The sequence below is a fragment of the Microchirus variegatus genome (assembly GCF_963457635.1).
Source record: "Microchirus variegatus genome assembly, chromosome: 10".
Lineage (NCBI taxonomy): Eukaryota > Metazoa > Chordata > Actinopteri > Pleuronectiformes > Soleidae > Microchirus > Microchirus variegatus.
Genome location: NC_139811.1, coordinates 1,140,706 through 1,168,703, shown reverse-complemented (window position 1 = coordinate 1,168,703; position 27,998 = coordinate 1,140,706). Strand labels below are relative to the sequence as shown.

Here is a 27,998-nt window from a genome sequence, read left to right as displayed (position 1 = left end):
TTGAAAATATTTGCAAATCTCTTAAGGAATAATTTTAATGAATTTTTCAATTTCAAGAAATTATCAACTTGTCCTGATGCACTTTGACAGTGAGCTGAGTTTCTTCTCAAAAACAAAAAGTATCTCGGAATGACTTGAAATTTACCATCATAATAGTCGGCATCGCCCTGAACAAGGATCTGTTGAAAATATTTGCAAAACTCTTAAGGAATAATTTTAATGAATTTTTCAATTTCAAGAAATTATCAACTTGTCCTGATGCACTTTGACAGTGAGCTGAGTTTCTTTGAAAAAATAAAAAGTATCTCAGAATGACTTGAAATTTACCATCATAATAGTCGGCATCGCCCTGAACAAGGATCCGTTGAAAATATTTGCATATCTCTTAAGGAATAATTTAATGAATTTTTCAATTTCAAGAAATTATCAACTTGTCCTGCTGCACTTTGACAGTGAGCTGAGTTTCTTTGAAAAAATAAAAAGTATCTCAGAATGACTTGAAATTTACCATCATAATAGTCGGCATCACCCTGAACAAGGATCCGTTGAAAATATTTGCAAATCTCTTAAGGAATAATTTTAATGAATTTTTCAATTTCAAGAAATTATCAACTTGTCCTGATGCACTTTGACAGTGAGCTGAGTTTCTTCTCAAAAACAAAAAGTATCTCGGAATGACTTGAAATTTACCATCATAATAGTCGGCATCGCCCTGAACAAGGATCTGTTGAAAATATTTGCAAATCTCTTAAGGAATAATTTTAATGAATTTTTATAATTCAGGAAATTATCCATTTGCCCTGATGCACTTTGACAGTGAGCTGAGTTTCTTCTCAAAAACAAAAAGTATCTCGGAATTACTTGAAATTCACCATCATAATAGTCGGCATCGCCCTGAACAAGGATCTGTTGAAAATATTTGCAAAACTCTTAAGGAATAATTTTAATGAATTTTTCAATTTCAAGAAATTATCAACTTGTCCTGATGCACTTTGACAGTGAGCTGAGTTTCTTCTCAAAAACAAAAAGTATCTCGGAATGACTTGAAATTTACCATCATAATAGTCGGCATCGCCCTGAACAAGGATCCGTTGAAAATATTTGCATATCTCTTAAGGAATAATTTTAATGAATTTTTCAATTTCAAGAAATTATCAACTTGTCCTGATGCACTTTGACAGTGAGCTGAGTTTCTTTGAAAAAATAAAAAGTATCTCAGAATGACTTGAAATTTACCATCATAATAGTCGGCATCGCCCTGAACAAGGATCCGTTGAAAATATTTGCATATCTCTTAAGGAATAATTTTAATGAATTTTTCAATTTCAAGAAATTATCAACTTGTCCTGATGCACTTTGACAGTGAGCTGAGTTTCTTCTCAAAAACAAAAAGTATCTCGGAATGACTTGAAATTTACCATCATAATAGTCGGCATCACCCTGAACAAGGATCCGTTGAAAATATTTGCAAATCTCTTAAGGAATAATTTTAATGAATTTTTCAATTTCAAGAAATTATCAACTTGTCCTGATGCACTTTGACAGTGAGCTGAGTTTCTTCTCAAAAACAAAAAGTATCTCGGAATGACTTGAAATTTACCATCATAATAGTCGGCATCGCCCTGAACAAGGATCCGTTGAAAATATTTGCATATCTCTTAAGGAATAATTTTAATGAATTTTTCAATTTCAAGAAATTATCAACTTGTCCTGATGCACTTTGACAGTGAGCTGAGTTTCTTCTCAAAAACAAAAAGTATCTCGGAATGACTTGAAATTTACCATCATAATAGTCGGCATCGCCCTGAACAAGGATCCGTTGAAAATATTTGCATATCTCTTAAGGAATAATTTTAATGAATTTTTCAATTTCAAGAAATTATCAACTTGTCCTGATGCACTTTGACAGTGAGCTGAGTTTCTTCTCAAAAACAAAAAGTATCTCGGAATGACTTGAAATTTACCATCATAATAGTCGGCATCACCCTGAACAAGGATCCGTTGAAAATATTTGCAAATCTCTTAAGGAATAATTTTAATGAATTTTTCAATTTCAAGAAATTATCAACTTGTCCTGATGCACTTTGACAGTGAGCTGAGTTTCTTCTCAAACACAAAAAGTATCTCGGAATGACTTGAAATTTACCATCATAATAGTCGGCATCGCCCTGAACAAGGATCCGTTGAAAATATTTGCAAAACTCTTAAGGAATAATTTTAATGAATTTTTCAATTTCAAGAAATTATCCATTTGCCCTGATGCACTTTGACAGTGAGCTGAGTTTATTCTCAAAAACAAAAAGTATTTCGGAATGACTTGAAATTTACCATGATAATAGTCGGCATCGCCCTGAACAAAGATCCGTTGAAAATATTTGCAAAACTCTTAAGGAATAATTTTAATGAATTTTTCCATTTCAAGAAATTATCAACTTGTCCTGATGCAGTTTGACAGTGAGCTGAGTTTCTTCTCAAACACAAAAAGTATCTCGGAATGACTTGAAATTTACCATCATAATAGTCGGCATTGCCCTGAACAATGATCAGTTGAAAATATTTGCAAACCTCTTAAGGAATCATTTTAATGAATTTTTGAAATTCAGGAACTGATCCATTTGCCCTGATACACTTTGACAGTGAGCTGAGTTTGTGATGTGCCTAATTAGGTTGCACAGTGTTTGTATTGTTAGCCTTTACGCTCCTTATCATGTATTACCATAACCGAAAAATCTTCATCTCCCACTATAGGAATACATACTTCCTACGGGCACTGCACTCGTTCAGATTAAAATTAGGTTTATGTTCGGATTAAAGTTAGGTTTATGTCTGGATAATTCTAACAAGAAATGTTCTTAATGTCTAATAAAGTAAAATAAATAACACAAAAGGCCCAAAGTTTGTGTATATTCTGTTTTTATTCTCAAAAATGTTCAAAAACCACCAGTGTCCAGTGTAAGGCATTTACAACCCTTGTTTGTTTTTCTTCTTCTCTATCTTTCTTTTACATTTGGACACTTTTCATCTTTTCATCAGGATTTCCTGATAAAGGAGCGACGACAGCTAAGGCACAACGACACGAGCCCAGAGCCAAACAAATAAATCAGAATCATTTCTTTTAAAATAAAGTTTATCCACCGTTTTTTTTTTCATTTCATTTTCACCTGAAAACATCCGCTCACTCGTCACATGACAAATACATGTTGGACATAAAATGGCTCTTGTTCAAATCATTTCCCCTTCTTTGGAATGATGTGACGTAAAACATTAAAAAAACCAAAACAGTCCAAAAACCCAGGTCATCGTTCAGCAGTTTGACGAGAGAGGCGCTTCCTGTCTCCGCCCACCCCTGCTCTGCTGCTGTATACACACAAACGCTCCCTCTGTCAGGTCTGATAGTTGTGCTTGTTTTCAGACGAGGGAATTGTTTCTGTTCTCGAAGAACAACAACAACAACAACAACAACAACAGTTACATACTGCAGCTTTAACACTGGTTGTAAATCGGATTGAGGTCAAAGGTCAGTGAGGACGGCCCAGTCTCTATAAACTGAGAAAATAATGTTTAAAATAATAAGAATTACTGTTATTATTCTCTATATAAACTTCTGAATAAATTACTCTCATATCATAGATGTTTGTTTTTAACAAGGAAAAGACGCCTCACACACACACACACACACACACATTTTTATATCTTAGTGAGGACACGTCATTGACAGCCTAATCTTAACCATCACAACTAAGAGCCTGACTTTAATCCTAAAACCAGGTCTAAACCGAGGTTATTATAGTTAACGAAAACGACTAACACACACACACACACACACTCACACACACTCCCTTTCTATGGTCCGTAAAATTGTTTTGGTCCTCACAAACACACACACACTTCTTTGTGGGGACATTCACTGAAGTAAAGTGTTTCTTTCAGACCTTTTTTTTTATTATTAATATTTTTTAATGTGACGGTAACTCTAGGCAGACTTCCTGTTTATGTGCGGCACTTCCTGTATTTGTTTCCTACACGAGGAATATGGCCCCTGAACCTTAACCACCACAACTAAATAAACCCTTTCCTTAACCGTCATCTAATTTTGACCCAAACAATAAAATTAAGTGTCTCACACACACCAATGCACCACTTATCAAAATAGCTTAATGGATTAAATATGGATTAATCGTTGCAGCCCTAATGTCATTTTTTACATTAAAAACCTATTCAAATTATGCATTTCTTGGAATATTCAAAACAGATAGAGTCTGAGAACACACACACACAGACGCATACACACAGACACATACACACACACACGTTTAGGACATATCAGAGACATAACACATTCTCTAGCCACTTACACGTCACAATTAAGTTCCTAATCCTAACCCTAAAACCAGGTCTTAATCCTGAAAAAGCCCAGACCAAATGTCCCCACAAACACACACACACACACACACACACACACACGTGGCTTTGTAGCCCCGCCCACCAGCGACAGCAGCACTGAAAGACGACTGCGTCTCCTCTGAAGGTTCCGTCCGTCCTCGTCTTTCACCGTCACTCGCCAACGATAAATAAATAAATACGACTCATTTGTCCTCTCCTCCGTCCACTCGTCCCTCAGTCTTTTTTTTTTTCTCCGTCTGCTACCTGATGCGTCCGTCCTCTGTGGGCGTGGTCACCGCGGACTTGGGGTCGGGGCTCGTGGAGCTCCAGGTGGTGAGGCCGCAGCGCTGCATGATGGGACAGGCGCTGGGGCCCGCCGAGCAGACGTCCGACGCCGACCAGTGACCTTCCAACAAACGGTCCAGCCAGTGGCGCAGCGGCGCCCCCGTCAGGCCGGCGTTGGCCTCGGCCTCCTCCACCGCGCTGAGGCTGACGGGCAGACGCAGGACTGGGTTGAGGCCGTGGAAACTCTGCTCCATGTAAGAGTTTCTGGACGGGCCGGCGTGAAGCCGCCGAGCGTCGTCTGCTCCACAAACACCAGGAGTTTGAAAAAGAAGAAGAAACAAAGAGTTTAATTCATTTAAACGTCATTTGTCAAGAGGAAGTGTAGAAAACTGGAGTTTATACATTATAAACTAGTCTTAGCGTGTTTTTTATTGATCAAATAATCAAATGATACAATTTTATTGAAAATGTCTGTTACACACACACAAACACACACACACACACACAGAGAGACACACACACCAACTTAGGGAGGTCAAATAATTCAAATGGTAACAGTGGAGAGGCTAATTTAAACAGAGGTGACCCTGTGTGTGTGTGTGTGTGTGTGTGTGTGTGTGTGTGTGTGTGTGTGTGTGTGTGTGTGTGTGTGTGTGTGTGTGTGTGTGTGTGTGTGTGTGTGTGTGTGTGTGTGTGTGTGTGTGTGTGTGTGTGTGTGTGTGTGTGTGTGACTGGATACCTCCACTATAAATATGGTTGCATGGTGTCAACAGCTGTGACAGAGATGTGTTTGACGTGGACTAAAGTGGACTTAAATGAACTACAGTGAACTACAGTGGACTAAAGTGGACTGAAGTGGACTACAGTGGACTAAAGTGAACTACAGTGGACTAAAGTGGACTACAGTGAACTAAAGTGGACTGAAGTGAACTACAGTGGACTAAAGTGAACTACAGTGGACTAAAGTGAACTACAGTGGACTAAAGTGAACTACAGTGAACTATAGTGGACTAAAGTGAACTACAGTGGACTAAAGTGAACTACAGTGGACTAAAGTGAACTACAGTGGACTACAGTGGACTAAAGTGAACTACAGTGGACTAAAGTGAACTACAGTGGACTACAGTGGACTAAAGTGAACTACAGTGGACTACAGTGGACTACAGTGAACTATAGTGGACTAAAGTGAACTACAGTGGACTAAAGTGAACTACAGTGGACTACAGTGGACTACAGTGAACTATAGTGGACTAAAGTGAACTACAGTGGACTAAAGTGAACTACAGTGGACTACAGTGGACTACAGTGAACTATAGTGGACTACAGTGAACTACAGCGGACTACAGTGGACTAAAGTGAACTACAGTGGACTACAGTGGACTACAGTGAACTATAGTGGACTAAAGTGAACTACAGTGGCCTACAGTGGACTAAAGTGAACTACAGTGGACTACAGTGGACTACAGTGGACTATAGTGGACTAAAGTGAACTACAGTGGACTAAAGTGAACTACAGTGGACTAAAGTGAACTACAGTGGACTACAGTGGACTAAAGTGAACTACAGTGGACTAAAGTGAACTACAGTGAACTATAGTGGACTAAAGTGGACTACAGTGGACTACAGTGGACTACAGTGAACTACAGTGGACTAAAGTGAACTACAATGGACTACAGTGGACTAAAGTGAACTACAGTGGACTACAGTGGACTAAAGTGAACTACAGTGGACTACAGTGGACTACAGTGAACTATAGTGGACTAAAGTGAACTACAGTGGACTAAAGTGAACTACAGTGGACTAAAGTGAACTACAGTGGACTACAGTGGACTAAAGTGAACTACAGTGGACTAACGTGGACTACAGTGGACTACAGTGGACTAAAGTGAACTAAAGTGAACTACAGTGGACTACAGTGGACTAAAGTGAACTACAGTGGACTAACGTGGACTACAGTGGACTACAGTGGACTAAAGTGGAATAAAGTGGACTAAAGTGAACTACAGTGGACTACAGTGGACTACAGTGGACTAAAGTGAACTAAAGTGAACTACAGTGGACTACAGTGAACTACAGTGGACTAAGGTGGACTAAGGTGGACTACAGTGGATTAAGGTGGACTACAGTGGACTAAAGTGAACTACAATGGACTAAGGTGGACTACAGTGGACTAAGGTGGACTAAAGTGAACTACAATGGACTAAGGTGGACTACAGTGGATTAAGGTGGACTACAGTGGACTAAAGTGAACTGCAGTGGACTAAGGTGGACTACAGTGAACTACAGTGGACTAAGGTGGACTAAAGTGAACTACAGTGGACTAAGGTGGACTACAGTGGACTAAAGTGAACTGCAGTGGACTAAGGTGGACTACAGTGAACTACAGTGGACTAAGGTGGACTAAAGTGAACTACAATGGACTAAGGTGGACTACAGTGGACTAAGGTGGACTACAGTGGACCCATGACAGTTTCCTGTATGAGGACCAGTTTTGCTGAATGTGTGTATTTGTTATCTCTTCTGGACCTTGTCTATCGTACACACTGACCAAAACCTGGTCCTAACGAGGCAGAAGCTCATTTCAAAGGACCTGGTTGAGGTTTGGAACTTGGTTTCAATGCTGAGGATCCTTCGTCTCACTTTGTTTTCATTTTAAAACCACTCAGTCTTGGACTGCTCACCGTGTCGTATGGGCTGTTGTCGGTGAAACTCCAGCGGGGCCACGATGAAGCTGCTCTGGCCCAGCATGCTCCAGTGCTGCAGTACCCTCAGTGTCCACACGCCGGGCCTCAGCGGCAGGTTCAGCGGCGGTCTGTAGTGGGTCACCTCGGCAGAAGCTTCCACCAGGATGTCGTACGTGGCGGCGATGACGTTGGTGGGGTCGATCCACACCACGGTGGCCGTCAGGTTGCTCTGGCTCCGGCTCCAGCGCTGCACGGCCACAGGCTCGTCCTCGGGGCCCAGGAGACGCCCCCAGTTCCTGAAGAGACGCTCCTTAGGATCCCAATCCGTCCCCACCTGCAGAACAATGGGTTTTTGACGTGTGTCAGGGTTAAAATTAGGTTTATATTAGTGTTAAAATCAGGTTTATATTAGTGTTCAAATCAGGTTTATATTAGTGTTCAAATCAGGTTTATTTTAAAGTTACAATCAGGTTTATATTAGAGTTCAAATTAGGTTTATATTAGTGTTCAAATTAGGTTTATATTAGAGTTAAAATCAGGTTTATATTAGTGTTCAAATCAGGTTTATATTACTGTTCAAATTAGGTGTATATTAGTGTTCAAATTAGGTTTATATTAGAGTTCAAATTAGGTTTATATTAGTGTTCAAATTAGGTTTATATTAGAGTTCAAATTAGGTTTATATTAGTGTTCAAATTAGGTTTATATTAGAGTTCAAATTAGGTTTATTTTAGTGTTGAAATCAGGTTTATATTAGTGTTTAAATTAGGTTTATATTACTGTTCAAATTAGGTTTATATTAGTGTTCAAATAAGGTTTATATTAGTGTTGAAATCAGGTTTATATTAGTGTTGAAATCAGGTTTATATTAGTGTTCAAATTAGGTTTATATTAGTGTTCAAATTAGGTTTGTATTAGTGTTCAAATTAGGTTTGTATTAGAGTTCAAATTAGGTTTATATTAGTGTTGAAATCAGGTTTATATTAGTGTTTAAATTAGGTTTATATTAGTGTTCAAATTAGGTTTATATTAGTGTTCAAATTAGGTTTATATTAGAGTTAAAATCAGGTTTATATTAGTGTTCAAATCAGGTTTATATTACTGTTCAAATTAGGTTTATATTAGTGTTGAAATCAGGTGTATATTAGTGTTCAAATTAGGTTTATATTAGTGTTCAAATTAGGTTTATATTAGTGTTCAAATCAGGTTTATATTAGTGTTCAAATTAGGTTTATATTAGAGTTCAAATTAGGTTTATATTAGAGTTCAAATTAGGTTTATATAAGTGTTCAAATTAGGTTTATATTAGAGTTCAAATTAGGTTTATATTAGTGTTCAAATTAGGTTTATATTAGTGTTAAAATCAGGTTTATATTAGTGTTAAAACCAGGTTTATATTAGTGTTCAAATCAGGTTTATATTAGAGTTAAAATTAGGTTTATATTAGTTATCAAATTAGGTTTATATTAGAGTTAAAATTAGATTTATATTAGAGTTCAAATTAGGTTTATATTAGTGTTCAAATTAGGTTTATATTAGTGTTCAAATTAGGTTTATATTAGAGTTAAAATTAGGTTTATATTAGTGTTCAAATTAGGTTTATATTAGTGTTCAAATTAGGTTTGTATTAGTGTTCAAATTAGGTTTGTATTAGAGTTCAAATTAGGTTTATATTAGTGTTGAAATCAGGTTTATATTAGTGTTTAAATTAGGTTTATATTAGTGTTCAAATTAGGTTTATATTAGTGTTCAAATTAGGTTTATATTAGAGTTAAAATCAGGTTTATATTAGTGTTCAAATCAGGTTTATATTACTGTTCAAATTAGGTTTATATTAGTGTTGAAATCAGGTGTATATTAGTGTTCAAATTAGGTTTATATTAGTGTTCAAATTAGGTTTATATTAGTGTTCAAATCAGGTTTATATTAGTGTTCAAATTAGGTTTATATTAGAGTTCAAATTAGGTTTATATTAGTGTTCAAATTAGGTTTATATTAGTGTTCAAATTAGGTTTATATTAGAGTTCAAATTAGGTTTATATTAGTGTTCAAATTAGGTTTATATTAGTGTTAAAATCAGGTTTATATTAGTGTTAAAACCAGGTTTATATTAGTGTTCAAATCAGGTTTATATTAGAGTTAAAATTAGGTTTATATTAGTTATCAAATTAGGTTTATATTAGAGTTAAAATTAGATTTATATTAGAGTTCAAATTAGGTTTATATTAGTGTTCAAATTAGGTTTATATTAGTGTTCAAATTAGGTTTATATTGGGGTTAAAAATAGGTTTATATTTTAATAGAGCGTGCGTGCGTGTGCGTGTGCGTGTGTGTGTGTGACCTGGATGTGCTGCAGTCTGTTGGTTGGGTGGGGGGGGCTGGCCAGGCTGAAGTGGTCTCTGGGTGTGACCCAGGTCTCCAGGGTCTCCGGCTGGGTGGAGGCTCGGTTCGTGGCCACATGACGCACAAGGTAGCCCTGAAACTGGTCTGACAGGAAGTAGAGGTGGACCGACACTGGGTGGCTCATGGCCACGTACCTGAAAGACACATTTAAAGGATTTCAAAATAAGACATTTGAACTCAGTGTTGTTTTGGTCAAATTGGTCAAATTGGGCGACATAGTATAGTATGACGTTATTGTCAAATTTCTGACAAAAACATTTTTTTTGACTTTCTTTACAACTCTCTCAATGACATTGACCTCAGATGAGACTCGAACACACAATCTCTGATTCAGAAGACCGCCGACGACTCGGCCGTCCAACATTGCTGAATGTTGGACCGTTAAACCAAGTAAGCACTTGTACTAATGTAGTAATGTTCAATGAAACACTTTTATCGTCTCTGTAGACTGACTTTTATTTAGTGTAAAATAGTTGTTTCACAAAATCATAATTACACTGTGTGTGTAAAGGGAGTTAGGGTTAATGTTGTTTTTTTTTCATTTTTATATTCTATTTCTATATTTTTATGTTCTTTTATTTAATTAATATGCGATGATAACTTGAAAATAAACTTAATTCCATCCAATAGTTATATTGTAAATAGTTTGAAATACTTTTATCGGAGTATTAGTGTGTTTTCTTTGCTGTGAATTGTTGTTTTTATGGTTGATAACTTGTTACTTTACTTGTATTTCTCTCTATATTTATTGTAAATAGTTGATTTCATTGTAAAGTTTAGTTCAGTTGTTGCCCCAGTGTCGTTTATTTAAGTATGTTTACTGTAAATAGTTGTGTGAAAACTCTATTTTTGTTATTTGTTGCACTTTTTGTGGTCTGTTCTTAATAAATCTTTAAAAATATATGTCTTTGTTTTAAAGAGTGTTTTAATGATGTGATCACAACATGAAATAACAGTAACATGGAATATAATTAATTTTTTTGTTTATTTAAGTGAATTAACTTGATGAAAATATTCAAAGTAACAGTTAAATGGTTACAGTTGAGTTACAGTGATGTATCTGATCTGCAGCACATACAAATGAAAATTGTGTTTTTACCATAAAACTTTCTGCATTTATCAAAGAATAACACAATTATCTTCATATGTAGACTGTAACTAAGAATTTCTGTAAAGTACAAATCTTCAAACAGTTATTTGAATGATTTATTTGCATTTTGATGTATTGCCCAGTTAAAGTGTGACTGCCCTCCACAGTTCACGGTTCGTATCCCGGCCGCGGCAAATCTTAAACACTTCAAAATATAGAAATTTCCAAAATTGTGTTCAAAGAGCTGGAAATACGTTATATGTTGACGAGATGGTGATATTTTCCCCCTTTTTCCCCCCTTTGTTCCCCAGCATAAGACCAGTGTCTTATCCACTAGGCCACATGGCTTAGTCATTGTTTGACCATTGTGTGGCAATTTCATTTGACATCCTGGTTTCAAAAAAAAATAAAAAATAGTATGACGTTTTGGTCACATTTTGGACAAAAACATTTTTTTTTTCAATTTTACGATTTTGGACAACATAGTATAGTATGACGTTTTGGTCAAATTTTGGACCATAAGTTTTTTTTCAAAAAAATGGTCACATTTTGGACGAAATAGTGTAGTATGACATAGAGGTCAACGACATAGTATAGTATGACCTTTTGGTCACATTTTGGACAAAAACATTTTTTTTTCTTTATTTTATGATTTTGGACGACATAGTAAAGTATGACGTTTTGGTGAAATTTTGGACCAAAAGTTTTTTTTCAAAAAAATGGTCACATTTTGGACGAAATAGTGTAGTATGACATTGAGGTCTATGACATAGTATAGTATGACGTTTTGGTCACATTTTGGACCAAAAGTTTTTTTTTTTTTAAATGGTCAGATTTTGGACGTAAATTGTGTAGTATGTCATTTACGTCAACAACATTATAAAGTTTGACATTGTGTTTAGCTCAGATGGTAGAGCACCTGACTTGCTCCATATGTTAATGCTGTAGTCCTCGCTGCAGGTGACCCTGGTTCGAATCCCACACCAAGCGGTCTTTCCTGCATGTCATTCCCCATCCATCTGCCTTCTGTCTCTTGCCACTAAACTATCCATTAAAAAGGCAAAAAGCACCCCATAAAAATATTATCAAATTTAGGACCAAAATTCTTTTTCAAAAAAATGGTCTGATTTTGGACGAAATAGTGTAGTATGACATAGAGGTCAACGACATAGTATAGTATGACGTTTTGTTCACATTTTGGAGTAAAAAAATGTTTTTTTTCTTTATTTTCTGATTTTGGACGACATAGTATAGTATGACGTTTTTGGTCAAATTTTGGACAAAATTTTCTTTTCAAAAAAATGGTCACATTTTGGAGGAAATAGTCTAATATCACATTGAGGTCGACGAAATAGCATAGTATGATGTTTTGGTCACATTTTGGAGGAAAAAAAATTGTTTATTTTGATTTTCCAATTTTGGACGACATAGTATAGTATGAAGTTTTGGTCAAATTTTGGACCAAAAGTTTTTTTTTAAAAATGGTCACATTTTGGACGAAATAGTGTAGTATGACATAGAGGTCAATGACATAGTATAGTATAACGTTTTGATCACATTTTGGACAAAAAAATATTTTTTTTCTTTATTTTCTGATTTTGGACGACATAGTATAGTATGAAGTTTTTGGTCAAATTTTGGACAAAATTTTCTTTTCAAAAAAATGGTCAGATTTTGGAGGAAATAGTCTAATATCACATTGAGGTCGACGAAATAGCATAGTATGATGTTTTGGTCACATTTTGGAGGAAAAAAACTTTTTTTTTTTGATTTTCCAATTTTGGACGACATAGTATAGTATGAAGTTTTGGTCAAATTTTGGACCAAAAGTTTTTTTAAAAAAATGGTCACATTTTGGACGAAATAGTGTAGTATGACATAGAGGTCAATGACATAGTATAGTATAACGTTTTGATCACATTTTGGACAAAAAAATATTTTTTTTCTTTATTTTCTGATTTTGGACGACATAGTATAGTATGAAGTTTTTGGTCAAATTTTGGACAAAATTTTCTTTTCAAAAAAATGGTCAGATTTTGGAGGAAATAGTCTAATATCACATTGAGGTCGACGAAATAGCATAGTATGATGTTTTGGTCACATTTTGGAGGAAAATTTTTTTTTTTTTTTGATTTTCCAATTTTGGACGACATAGTATAGTATGAAGTTTTGGTCAAATTTTGGACCAAAAGTTTTTTTTAAAAAATGGTCACATTTTGGACGAAATAGTGTAGTATGACATAGAGGTCAATGACATAGTATAGTATAACGTTTTGATCACATTTTGGACAAAAAAATATTTTTTTTCTTTATTTTCTGATTTTGGACGACATAGTATAGTATGAAGTTTTTGGTCAAATTTTGGACAAAATTTTCTTTTCAAAAAAATGGTCAGATTTTGGAGGAAATAGTCTAATATCACATTGAGGTCGACGAAATAGCATAGTATGATGTTTTGGTCACATTTTGGAGGAAAAAAAATTGTTTATTTTGATTTTCCAATTTTGGACGACATAGTATAGTATGAAGTTTTGGTCAAATTTTGGACCAAAAGTTTTTGTTTTTTTTTAAATGTTCAGATTTTGGACGAAATTGTGTAGTATGTCATTTAGGTCAACAACATTATAAATTTGACATTGTGTTTAGCTCAGATGGTAGAGCACCCGACCTGCTCCATATGTTTATGCTGTAGTCCTCGCTGCAGGTGACACTGGTTCGAATCCCACACCAAGCTGTCTTTCCTGCATGTCATTCCCCACCCATCTGCCTTCTGTCTCTTGTCACTAAACTATCCATTAAAAGGCAAAAAGCACCCCAAAAAAATATTATCAAATTTAGGACCAAAATTATTTTTCAAAAAAATTGTCCGATTTTGGACGAAATAGTGTAGTATGACATAGAGGTCAACGACATAGTATAGTATGACATTTTGTTCACATTTTGGAGTAAAAAAATGTTGTTGTTTTTTTTTCGATTTAGGACGACATAGTATAGTATAACGTTTTGGTCAAATTTTGGAGCAAAAGTTTTATTTCAAAAAAATGGTCAGAGTTTGGACGAAATAGTGTAGTATGACATCGAGGTCGACGACATAGTATAGTATGACGTTTTGGTCACATTTTGGAATTTTTTTAAATTATTCTTAAATTATTCCGATTTTGGACGACATAGTAATCGTATGATGCTTTGGTCAATTTTTGGACCAAATTTTTTTTTCAAAAAGTGGTCAGATTTTGGACGAAAGAGTCTAATATTACATTGAGGTCGACGACATAGAATAGTATGACGTTTTGGTCAATTTTTGGACCAACATTTTTTTTCAATGAAATGGTCAGATTTTGGACGAAATAGTGTTGTACGACACTGAGGTCAATGACAAAGTATAGTATGATGTTTTGGTCACATTTTGGACAAAACATTTTTTTTTTTTTCAATTTTCCGATTTTGGACGACATAGTATAGTATGACATGTTGGTCAATTTTTGGACAAATTTTTTTTATTTTTTTTGAGTTTCCGATTTTGGACGACATAGTATAGTATGACGTTTTGGTCAAATTATTGGACCAACTTTTTTTTTCAAAAAAATGGTCAGATTTTGGACGAAATAGTCTAATATTACATTGAGGTCGACGACATAGTATAGTATGACGTTTTGGTCACATTTTGGACAATAAAAATTATTTTTTCTGAGTTTCAGATTTTGGACGACATAGTATAGTATGACGTTTTGGTCAAATTTTTTGACCAAATTTCTTTTTCAAAAAAATGGTCAGATTTTGGACGAAATAGTGTAGTATGACATTTAGGTCAACGACATTATATGGTTCAACATTGTGTTTAGCTCAGATGGTAGAGCACCCGACCTGCTCCATATGTTGATGCTGTAGTCCTCGCTGCAGGTGACCCTGGTTCGAATCCCACACCATGCGGTCTTTCCTGCATGTCATTCCCAACCACCTGCCTTCTGTCTCTTGCCACTAAACTATCCATTAAAAAGGCAAAAAGCACCCCATAAAAATATTATCAAATTAAGGACCAAAATCTTTTTTTTTTTAAATGGTCCAATTTTGGACGAAATAGTGAAGTATGACATTGAGGTCAACGACATAGTATAGTATAACGTTTTGATCACATTTTGGACAAAAAAATTTTTTTTTCTTTATTTACTGATTTTGGACGACATAGTATAGTATGACGTTTTGGTCAAATTTTGGACCAAAAGTTTTTTTTCAAAAAAATGGTCCGATTTTGGACGAAATAGTGTAGTATGACATTGAGGTCAACGACATAGTATAGTATAACGTTTTGATCACATTTTGGACAAAAAAAAAAAAAAATTCTTTATTTTCTGATTTTGGACGACATAGTATAGTATGACGTTTTTGGTCAAATTTTGGACAAAATTTTTTTTTCAAAAAAATGGTCAGATTTTGGACGAAATAGTATAATATCTCATTGAGGTCGACGACATAGTATTGTATGACGGTTTGGTCACATTTTGGGGTAAAAAACAATTTTTTTTTTTGATTTGCCGATTTTGGACGACATAGTATAGTATGACGTTTTGGTCAAATTTTGGACCAAAAGTTTTTTTTCAAAAAAATGGTCAGATTTTGGACGAAATAGTGTAGTATGACACTGAGGTCAATGACATAGTATAGTATGACGTTTTGGTCATATTTTGGACAAAAAAAATAATATTTTTTTAAATTTTCCGATTTTGGACGACATAGTATAGTATGACATGTTGGTCAATTTTTGGACCAAAATTTATTTTCAAAAAAATGGTCAGATTTTGGACGAAACAGTCTAATATTACATTGAGGTCAACAACATAGTATAGTATGACGTTTTGGTTACATCTTGGAGTAAAAAAATATTTTTTTTATTTTCCCATTTTGGAAGACATAGTATAGTATGACGTTTTTGGTCAATTTTTGGGCCAACATTTTTTTTTCAAAACAATGGTCAGAGTTTGAACGAAATAGTGTAGTATGACATTGAGGTCAATGACATAGTATAGTATGACGTTTTGGTCACATTTTTGAGTAAAAAAAAATGTTTATTCTGATTTTCCAATTTTGGACGACATAGTATAGTATGACATTTTGGTCAACGACATTATATGGTTCAACATTGTGTTTAGCTCAGATGGTAGAGCACCCGACCTGCTCCATATGTTGATGCTGTAGTCCTCGCTGCAGGTGACCCTGGTTCGAATCCCACACCATGCGGTCTTTCCTGCATGTCATTCCCAACCACCTGCCTTCTGTCTCTTGCCACTAAACTATCCATTAAAAAGGCAAAAAGCACCCCATAAAAATATTATCAAATTAAGGACCAAAATCTTTTTTTTTTTAAATGGTCCAATTTTGGACGAAATAGTGAAGTATGACATTTAGGTCAACGACATTATATGGTTCAACATTGTGTTTAGCTCAGATGGTAGAGCACCCGACCTGCTCCATATGTTGATGCTGTAGTCCTCGCTGCAGGTGACCCTGGTTCGAATCCCACACCATGCGGTCTTTCCTGCATGTCATTCCCAACCACCTGCCTTCTGTCTCTTGCCACTAAACTATCCATTAAAAAGGCAAAAAGCACCCCATAAAAATATTATCAAATTAAGGACCAAAATCTTTTTTTTTTTAAATGGTCCAATTTTGGACGAAATAGTGAAGTATGACATTGAGGTCAACGACATAGTATAGTATAACGTTTTGATCACATTTTGGACAAAAAAATTTTTTTTTCTTTATTTACTGATTTTGGACGACATAGTATAGTATGACGTTTTGGTCAAATTTTGGACCAAAAGTTTTTTTTCAAAAAAATGGTCCGATTTTGGACGAAATAGTGTAGTATGACATTGAGGTCAACGACATAGTATAGTATAACGTTTTGATCACATTTTGGACAAAAAAAAAAAAAATTCTTTATTTTCTGATTTTGGACGACATAGTATAGTATGACGTTTTTGGTCAAATTTTGGACAAAATTTTTTTTTCAAAAAAATGGTCAGATTTTGGACGAAATAGTATAATATCTCATTGAGGTCGACGACATAGTATTGTATGACGGTTTGGTCACATTTTGGGGTAAAAAACAATTTTTTTTTTTGATTTGCCGATTTTGGACGACATAGTATAGTATGACGTTTTGGTCAAATTTTGGACCAAAAGTTTTTTTTCAAAAAAATGGTCAGATTTTGGACGAAATAGTGTAGTATGACACTGAGGTCAATGACATAGTATAGTATGACGTTTTGGTCATATTTTGGACAAAAAAAATAATATTTTTTTAAATTTTCCGATTTTGGACGACATAGTATAGTATGACATGTTGGTCAATTTTTGGACCAAAATTTATTTTCAAAAAAATGGTCAGATTTTGGACGAAACAGTCTAATATTACATTGAGGTCAACAACATAGTATAGTATGACGTTTTGGTTACATCTTGGAGTAAAAAAATATTTTTTTTATTTTCCCATTTTGGAAGACATAGTATAGTATGACGTTTTTGGTCAATTTTTGGGCCAACATTTTTTTTTCAAAACAATGGTCAGAGTTTGAACGAAATAGTGTAGTATGACATTGAGGTCAACGACATAGTATAGTATGACATTTTGGTCAATTTTTGGACCAAAAGTTTTTTTTCAAAAAAAAGGTCAGATTTTGGACGAATTAGTCTAATATCACATTGAGGTCGACGACATAGTATAGTGTGACGGTTTGGTCACATTTTGTAGTAAAAAAAAAATTTTTTTTTGATTTGGCGATTTTGGACAACATAGTATAGTATGACGTTTTGGTCAAATTTTGGAGCAAAAGTTTTTTTTCAAAAAAATGGTCCGATTTTGGACGAAATAGTGTAGTATGACATTGAGGTCAACGACATAGTATAGTAAAACGTTTTGATCACATTTTGGACAAAAAAAATAATTTTTTTTTAAATTTTCCGATTTTGGACGACATAGTATAGTATGACATGTTGGTCAATTTTTGGACCAAAATTTATTTTCAAAAAAATGGTCAGATTTTGGACGAAACAGTCTAATATTACATTGAGGTCAACAACATAGTATAGTATGACGTTTTGGTCATATTTTGGAGTAAAAAAATATTTTTTTTATTTTCCCATTTTGGAAGACATAGTATAGTATGACGTTTTTGGTCAATTTTTGGACCAACATTTTTTTTTCAAAAAAATGGTCAGAGTTTGAACGAAATAGTGTAGTATGACATTGAGGTCAATGACATAGTATAGTATGACGTTTTGGTCACATTTTTGAGTAAAAAAAAATGTTTATTCTGATTTTCCAATTTTGGACGACATAGTATAGTATGACATTTTGGTCAATTTTTGGACCAAAAGTTTTTTTTCAAAAAAAAGGTCAGATTTTGGACGAATTAGTCTAATATCACATTGAGGTCGACGACATAGTATAGTATGACGGTTTGGTCACATTTTGTAGTAAAAAAAAATTTTTTTTTTGATTTGCCGATGTTGGACAACATAGTATAGTATGACGTTTTGGTCAAATTTTGGACCAAAAGTTTTTTTTCAAAAAAATGGTCAGATTTTGGACGAAATAGTGTAGTATGACATTGAGGTCAACGACATAGTATAGTAAAACGTTTTGATCACATTTTGGACAAAAAAAAAAAAAAAATCTTTATTTTCTGATTTTGGACGACATAGTATAGTATGACGTTTTGGTCAAATTTTGGACCAAATTTTTTTTTTCAAAAAAATGGTCAGATTTTGGACGAAATAGTGTAGTATGACACTGAGGTCAATGACATAGTATAGTATGACGTTTTGGTCATATTTTGGACAAAAAAAATAATATTTTTTTAAATTTTCCGATTTTGGACGACATAGTATAGTATGACATGTTGGTCAATTTTTGGACCAAAATTTATTATCAAAAAAATGGTCAGATTTTGGACGAAACAGTCTAATATTACATTGAGGTCAACAACATAGTATAGTATGACGTTTTGGTTACATCTTGGAGTAAAAAAATATTTTTTTTATTTTCCCATTTTGGAAGACATCGTTTAGTATGACGTTTTTGGTCAATTTTTGGACCAACATTTTTTTTTCAAAAAAATGGTCAGAGTTTGAACGAAATAGGGTAGTATGACATTGAGGTCAACGACATAGTATAGTATGACGTTTTGGTCACATTTTTGAGTAAAAAAAAATGTTTATTTTGATTTTCCGATTTTGGACGACATAGTATAGTATGACGTTTTGGTCAAATTTTGGACCAAAAGTTTTTTTTCAAAAAAATGGTCCGATTTTGGACGAAATAGTGTAGTATGACATTGAGGTCAACGACATAGTATAGTATAACGTTTTGATCACATTTTGGACAAAAAAAAAAAAAAATTCTTTATTTTCTGATTTTGGACGACATAGTATAGTATGACGTTTTTGGTCAAATTTTGGACAAAAAATTTTTTTTCAAAAAAATGGTCAGATTTTGGACGAAATAGTATAATATCTCATTGAGGTCGACGACATAGTATAGTATGACGGTTTGGTCACATTTTGGGGTAAAAAACAATTTTTTTTTTGATTTGCCGATTTTGGACGACATAGTATACTATGACGTTTTGGTCAATTTTTGGACCAACATTTTCTTTTCAAAAAAATGGTCAGAGTTTGAACGAAATAGTGTAGTATGACATTGAGGTCAATGACATAGTATAGTATGACGTTTTGGTCACATTTTTGAGTAAAAAAAAATGTTTATTCTGATTTTCCGATTTTGGACGACATAGTATAGTATGACGTTTTGGTCAAATTTTGGACCAAAAGTTTTTTTTTTCAAAAAAATGGTCAGAGTTTGGACGAAATGGTGTAGTATGACATTGAGGTTGACGACATAGTATAGTATGACGTTTTGGTCACATTTTGGAAAAAAAAATATTTATTTTTCAATTTTCCAATTTTGGACGACATAGTATAGTATGACATTTTGGTCAATTTTTGGACCAAAAGTTTTTTTCAAAAAAAAGGTCAGATTTTGGACGAATTAGTCTAATATCACATTGAGGTCGACAACATAGTATAGTATGACGGTTTGGTCACATTTTGTAGTAAAAAAAATTTTTTTTTTTGATTTTCCGATTTTGGACAACATAGTATAGTATGACGTTTTGGTCAAATTTTGGACCAAAAGTTTTTCTTTCAAAAAAATGGTCCGATTTTGGGATGAAATAGTGTAGTATGACATTGAGGTCAACGATATAGTATAGTATAACGTTTTGATCACATTTTGGACAAAAAAAAAAAAAAAATCTTTATTTTCTGATTTTGGACGACATAGTATAGTATGACGTTTTTGGTCAAATTTTGGACAAAATTTTTTTTTCAAAAGAATGGTCAGATTTTGGACGAAATAGTGTAGTATGACACTGAGGTCAATGACATGGTATAGTATGACGTTTTGGTCACATTTTGGACCAAAAGTTTTTTTTCAAAAAAATGGTCCGATTTTGGACGAAATAGTGTAGTATGACATTGAGGTCAACGACATAGTATAGTATAACGTTTTGTTCACATTTTGGACATAAAAAAAAAAAATTATTTACTTTCTGATTTTGGACGACATAGTATAGTATGACGTTTTGATCACATTTTGGACAAAAAAAAAAAAAAAATCTTTATTTTCTGATTTTGGACGACATAGTATAGTATGACGTTTTGGTCAAATTTTGGACCAAATTTTTTTTTTCAAAAAAATGGTCAGATTTTGGACGAAATAGTGTAGTATGACACTGAGGTCAATGACATAGTATAGTATGACGTTTTGGTCATATTTTGGACAAAAAAAATAATATTTTTTTAAATTTTCCGATTTTGGACGACATAGTATAGTATGACATGTTGGTCAATTTTTGGACCAAAATTTATTATCAAAAAAATGGTCAGATTTTGGACGAAACAGTCTAATATTACATTGAGGTCAACAACATAGTATAGTATGACGTTTTGGTTACATCTTGGAGTAAAAAAATATTTTTTTTATTTTCCCATTTTGGAAGACATCGTTTAGTATGACGTTTTTGGTCAATTTTTGGACCAACATTTTTTTTTCAAAAAAATGGTCAGAGTTTGAACGAAATAGGGTAGTATGACATTGAGGTCAACGACATAGTATAGTATGACGTTTTGGTCACATTTTTGAGTAAAAAAAAATGTTTATTTTGATTTTCCGATTTTGGACGACATAGTATAGTATGACGTTTTGGTCAAATTTTGGACCAAAAGTTTTTTTTCAAAAAAATGGTCCGATTTTGGACGAAATAGTGTAGTATGACATTGAGGTCAACGACATAGTATAGTATAACGTTTTGATCACATTTTGGACAAAAAAAAAAAAAAATTCTTTATTTTCTGATTTTGGACGACATAGTATAGTATGACGTTTTTGGTCAAATTTTGGACAAAATTTTTTTTTTCAAAAAAATGGTCAGATTTTGGACGAAATAGTATAATATCTCATTGAGGTCGACGACATAGTATAGTATGACGGTTTGGTCACATTTTGGGGTAAAAAACATTTTTTTTTTTGATTTGCCGATTTTGGACGACATAGTATAGTATGACGTTTTGGTCAAATTTTGGACCAAAAGTTTTTTTTCAAAAAAATGGTCAGATTTTGGACGAAATAGTGTAGTATGACACTGAGGTCAATGACATAGTATAGTATGACGTTTTGGTCATATTTTGGACAAAAAAAATAATATTTTTTTAAATTTTCCGATTTTGGACGACATAGTATAGTATGACATGTTGGTCAATTTTTGGACCAAAATTTATTTTCAAAAAAATGGTCAGATTTTGGACGAAACAGTCTAATATTACATTGAGGTCAACAACATAGTATAGTATGACGTTTTGGTTACATCTTGGAGTAAAAAAATATTTTTTTTATTTTCCCATTTTGGAAGACATAGTATAGTATGACGTTTTTGGTCAATTTTTGGACCAACATTTTCTTTTCAAAAAAATGGTCAGAGTTTGAACGAAATAGTGTAGTATGACATTGAGGTCAATGACATAGTATAGTATGACGTTTTGGTCACATTTTTGAGTAAAAAAAAATGTTTATTCTGATTTTCCGATTTTGGACGACATAGTATAGTATGACGTTTTGGTCATATTTTGGACAAAAAAAATAATATTTTTTTAAATTTTCCGATTTTGGACGACATAGTATAGTATGACATGTTGGTCAATTTTTGGACCAAAATTTATTATCAAAAAAATGGTCAGATTTTGGACGAAACAGTCTAATATTACATTGAGGTCAACAACATAGTATAGTATGACGTTTTGGTTACATCTTGGAGTAAAAAAATATTTTTTTTATTTTCCCATTTTGGAAGACATCGTTTAGTATGACGTTTTTGGTCAATTTTTGGACCAACATTTTTTTTTCAAAAAAATGGTCAGAGTTTGAACGAAATAGGGTAGTATGACATTGAGGTCAACGACATAGTATAGTATGACGTTTTGGTCACATTTTTGAGTAAAAAAAAATGTTTATTTTGATTTTCCGATTTTGGACGACATAGTATAGTATGACGTTTTGGTCAAATTTTGGACCAAAAGTTTTTTTTCAAAAAAATGGTCCGATTTTGGACGAAATAGTGTAGTATGACATTGAGGTCAACGACATAGTATAGTATAACGTTTTGATCACATTTTGGACAAAAAAAAAAAAAAATTCTTTATTTTCTGATTTTGGACGACATAGTATAGTATGACGTTTTTGGTCAAATTTTGGACAAAATTTTTTTTTTCAAAAAAATGGTCAGATTTTGGACGAAATAGTATAATATCTCATTGAGGTCGACGACATAGTATAGTATGACGGTTTGGTCACATTTTGGGGTAAAAAACATTTTTTTTTTTGATTTGCCGATTTTGGACGACATAGTATAGTATGACGTTTTGGTCAAATTTTGGACCAAAAGTTTTTTTTCAAAAAAATGGTCAGATTTTGGACGAAATAGTGTAGTATGACACTGAGGTCAATGACATAGTATAGTATGACGTTTTGGTCATATTTTGGACAAAAAAAATAATATTTTTTTAAATTTTCCGATTTTGGACGACATAGTATAGTATGACATGTTGGTCAATTTTTGGACCAAAATTTATTTTCAAAAAAATGGTCAGATTTTGGACGAAACAGTCTAATATTACATTGAGGTCAACAACATAGTATAGTATGACGTTTTGGTTACATCTTGGAGTAAAAAAATATTTTTTTTATTTTCCCATTTTGGAAGACATAGTATAGTATGACGTTTTTGGTCAATTTTTGGACCAACATTTTCTTTTCAAAAAAATGGTCAGAGTTTGAACGAAATAGTGTAGTATGACATTGAGGTCAATGACATAGTATAGTATGACGTTTTGGTCACATTTTTGAGTAAAAAAAAATGTTTATTCTGATTTTCCGATTTTGGACGACATAGTATAGTATGACGTTTTGGTCAAATTTTGGACCAAAAGTTTTTTTTTTCAAAAAAATGGTCAGAGTTTGGACGAAATGGTGTAGTATGACATTGAGGTTGACGACATAGTATAGTATGACGTTTTGGTCACATTTTGGAAAAAAAAATATTTATTTTTCAATTTTCCAATTTTGGACGACATAGTATAGTATGACATTTTGGTCAATTTTTGGACCAAAAGTTTTTTTCAAAAAAAAGGTCAGATTTTGGACGAATTAGTCTAATATCACATTGAGGTCGACGACATAGTATAGTATGACGGTTTGGTCACATTTTGTAGTAAAAAAAATTTTTTTTTTTGATTTTCCGATTTTGGACAACATAGTATAGTATGACGTTTTGGTCAAATTTTGGACCAAAAGTTTTTCTTTCAAAAAAATGGTCCGATTTTGGGATGAAATAGTGTAGTATGACATTGAGGTCAACGATATAGTATAGTATAACGTTTTGGTCAAATTTTGGACCAAAAGTTTTTTTTTCAAAAGAATGGTCAGATTTTGGACGAAATAGTGTAGTATGACACTGAGGTCAATGACATGGTATAGTATGACGTTTTGGTCACATTTTGGACCAAAAGTTTTTTTTCAAAAAAATGGTCCGATTTTGGACGAAATAGTGTAGTATGACATTGAGGTCAACGACATAGTATAGTATAACGTTTTGTTCACATTTTGGACATAAAAAAAAAAAATTCTTTACTTTCTGATTTTGGACGACATAGTATAGTATGACGTTTTTGGTCAAATTTGGACAAAAATTTTTTTTCAAAAAAATGGTCAGATTTTGGACGAAATAGTCTAATATCTCATTGAGGTCGACGACATAGTATAGTATGACGGTTTGGTCACATTTTGGGGTAAAAAACATTTATTTTTTTTGATTTGCCGATTTTGGACGACATAGTATAGTATGACGTTTTGGTCAAATTTTGGACCAAAAGTTTTTTTTCAAAAAAATGGTCCGATTTTGGACGAAATAGTGTAGTATGACATTGAGGTCAACGACATAGTATAGTATAACGTTTTGATCACATTTTGGACAAAAAAAAAAAAAAATTATTTATTTTCTGATTTTGGACGACATAGTATAGTATGACGTTTTTGGTCAAATTTTGGACAAAATTTCTTTTTCAAAAAAATGGTCAGATTTTGGACGAAATAGTGTAGTATGACATTGAGGTCGACGACATAGTATAGTATGACGGTTTGGTCACATTTTGGGGTAAAAAACAATAATTTTTTTCGATTTGCCGATTTTGGACGACATAGTATAGTATGACGTTTTTGGTCACATTTTGGACAACATTTTTTTTTCAAAAAAATGGTCAGATTTTGGACGAAATAGTGTAGTATGACACTGAGGTCAATGACATAGTATAGTATGACGTTTTTGGTCAAATTTTGGACAACAATTTTTTTTTCAAAAAAATGGTCAGATTTTGGACGAAATAGTCTAATATCTCATTGAGGTCGACGACATAGTATAGTATGACGGTTTGGTCACATTTTGGGGTAAAAAACAATTATTTTTTTTGATTTGCCGATTTTGGACGACATAGTATAGAATGACGTTTTGGTCAAATTTTGGACCAAAAGTTTTTTTTCAAAAATTGTCAGATTTTGGACGAAATAGTGTAGTATGACACTGAGGTCAATGACATAGTATAGTATGACGGTTTGGTCACATTTTGGGGTAAAAAACAATTATTTTTTTTGATCTGCCGATTTTGGACGACATAGTATAGTAGGACGTTTTGGTCAAATTTTGGACCAAAAGTTTTTTTTCAAAAAAATGGTCCGATTTTGGACGAAATAGTGTAGTATGACATTGAGGTCGACGACTTAGTATAGTATGACGGTTTGGTCACATTTTGGGGTAAAAAACAATAATTTTTTTCGATTTGCCGATTTTGGACGACATAGTATAGTATGACGTTTTTGGTCACATTTTGGACAACATTTTTTTTTCAAAAAAATGGTCAGATTTTGGACGAAATAGTGTAGTATGACACTGAGGTCAATGACATAGTATAGTATGACGTTTTTGGTCAAATTTTGGACAACAATTTTTTTTTCAAAAAAATGGTCAGATTTTGGACGAAATAGTCTAATATCTCATTGAGGTCGACGACATAGTATAGTATGACGGTTTGGTCACATTTTGGGGTAAAAAACAATTATTTTTTTTGATTTGCCGATTTTGGACGACATAGTATAGAATGACGTTTTGGTCAAATTTTGGACCAAAAGTTTTTTTTCAAAAAAATTGTCAGATTTTGGACGAAATAGTGTAGTATGACACTGAGGTCAATGACATAGTATAGTATGACGTTTTGGTCATATTTTGGACAAAAAAAATAATATTTTTTTCAATTTTCCGATTTTGGACGACATAGTATTATAGTATGACATGTTGGTCAATTTTTGGACCAAAATTTATTTTCAAAAAAATGGTCAGATTTTGGACGAAACAGTCTAATATTACATTGAGGTCAACAACATAGTATAGTATGATGTTTTGGTTAGATCTTGGAGTAAAAAAATATTTTTTTTATTTTCCCATTTTGGAAGACATAGTATAGTATGACGTTTTTGGTCAAATTTTGGACAAAATTTTTTTTTCAAAAAAATGGTCAGATTTTGGACGAAATAGTGTAGTATGACACTGAGGTCAATGACATAGTATAGTATGACGTTTTGGTCACATTTTGTAGTAAAAAAAAAAAAATTCTTTATTTTCTGATTTTGGACGACATAGTATAGTATGACGTTTTTGGTCAAATTTTGGACAAAAACTTTTTTTTCAAAAAAATGGTCAGATTTTGGACGAAATAGTCTAATATCTCATTGAGGTCGACGACATAGTATAGTATGACGGTTTGGTCACATTTTGGGGTAAAAAACAATTTTTTTTTTTGATTTGCCGATTTTGGACGACATAGTATAGTACAGGGGTCACCAACCTTTTTGAGTCAGAGAGCTACCTTAAGGGTAAAAAATAATATGGAGGGCTACCATATAATATTTTTTTGTTTGTTTACCATTTAAATGATTAATATTATGCATTCAACTGCATACACATTCCTTCCAGTGCTTACTCCTAACGATTACCAGTTTTTATAAACAATATCAAAGATATTTTACTGACAGATCATACGGATACATGCAAGTGAGGTGAAGTGAAGTGAGCCCGCGGGCACCGTATTGGCTGCCCGCGGGCTACCAGGTGCCCGCGGGCACCACGTTGGTGACCCCTGGTATAGTATGACGTTTTGGTCAAATTTTGGACCAAAAGTTTTTTTTCAAAAAAATGGTCAGAGTTTGGACGAAATGGTGTAGTATGACATTGAGGTTGACGACATAGTATAGTATGACGTTTTGGTCATATTTTGGACAAAAAAAATAATATTTTTTTCAATTTTCCGATTTTGGACGACATAGTATAGTATGACATGTTGGTCAATTTTTGGACCAAAATTTATTTTCAAAAAAATGGTCAGATTTTGGACGAAACAGTCTAATATTACATTGAGGTCAACAACATAGTATAGTATGACGTTTTGGTTACATCTTGGAGTAAAAAAATTTTTTTTTATTTTCCCATTTCGGAAGACATAGGATATATGACGTTTTTGGTCAATTTTTGGACCCAATTTTTTTTTCAAAAAAATGGTCAGAGTTTAAACGAAATAGTGTAGTATGACATTGAGGTCAATGACATAGTATAGTATGACGTTTTGGTCACATTTTTGAGTAAAAAAAAATGTTTATTTTGATTTTCCGATTTTGGACGACATAGTATAGTAGACGTTTTGGTCAAATTTTGGACCAAAAGTTTTTTTTCCAAAAATTAGTCAGAGTTTGGACGAAATAGTGTAGTATGACATTGAGGTCAATGACATAGTATAGTATGACGTTTTGGTCACATTTTTGAGTAAAAAAAAATTTTTATTTTGATTTTCCGATTTTGGACGACATAGTTTAGTAGAGTTTTTGGTCAAATTTTGGACCAAAAGTTTTTTTTCAAAAAAATGGTCAGAGTTTGGACGAAATAGTCTAATATTACATTTATTTTTCAATTTTCCAATTTTGGACGACATAGTATAGTATGACATTTTGGTAAATTTTTGGACCAACATTTTTTTTCAAAAAAATGGTCAGAGTTTGGACGAAATAGTCTAATATTACATTTATTTTTCAATTTTCCAATTTTGGACGACATAGTATAGTATGACATTTTGGTAAATTTTTGGACCAACATTTTTTTTCAAAAAAATTGTCAGATTTTGGACGAAAATAGTGTAGTATGACACTGAGGTCAATGACAGTATAGTATGACGTTTTGGTCATATTTTGGACAGAACATTTTTTTATTTCAATTTTCCGATTTTGGACGACATAGTATAGTATGACATGTTGGTCAATTTTTGGACCAAAATTTATTTTCAAAAAAATGGTCCGATTTTGGATGAAATAGTCTAATATTACATTGAGGTCGACGACATAGTATAGTATGACGTTTTGGTCACATCTTGGAGTAAAAAAAAAATTTTTTTGATTTTCCGATTTTGGATGACATAGTATAGTATGACGTTTTGGTCAATTTTTG

At 33.1% G+C, this 27,998-nt stretch overlaps 1 protein-coding gene across 1 annotated transcript in view; it reads right to left on the bottom strand.

Moving 5' to 3' along the window:
- Positions 1-4,643: 4,643 nt before the first annotated feature.
- LOC310933049 (xylosyltransferase 1-like) overlaps positions 4,644-27,998 on the bottom strand; it is a gene marked incomplete at both ends in the record, with an annotated part of 47,445 nt that continues 24,090 nt past the window's right edge. The window contains 3 exons of the mRNA XM_083896471.1: positions 4,644-4,966; positions 7,350-7,686; positions 9,694-9,889. Coding sequence (XP_083752597.1) covers positions 4,644-4,966; positions 7,350-7,686; positions 9,694-9,889 — 856 coding nt within the window. The remainder of the gene's footprint in view (positions 4,967-7,349; positions 7,687-9,693; positions 9,890-27,998) is intronic.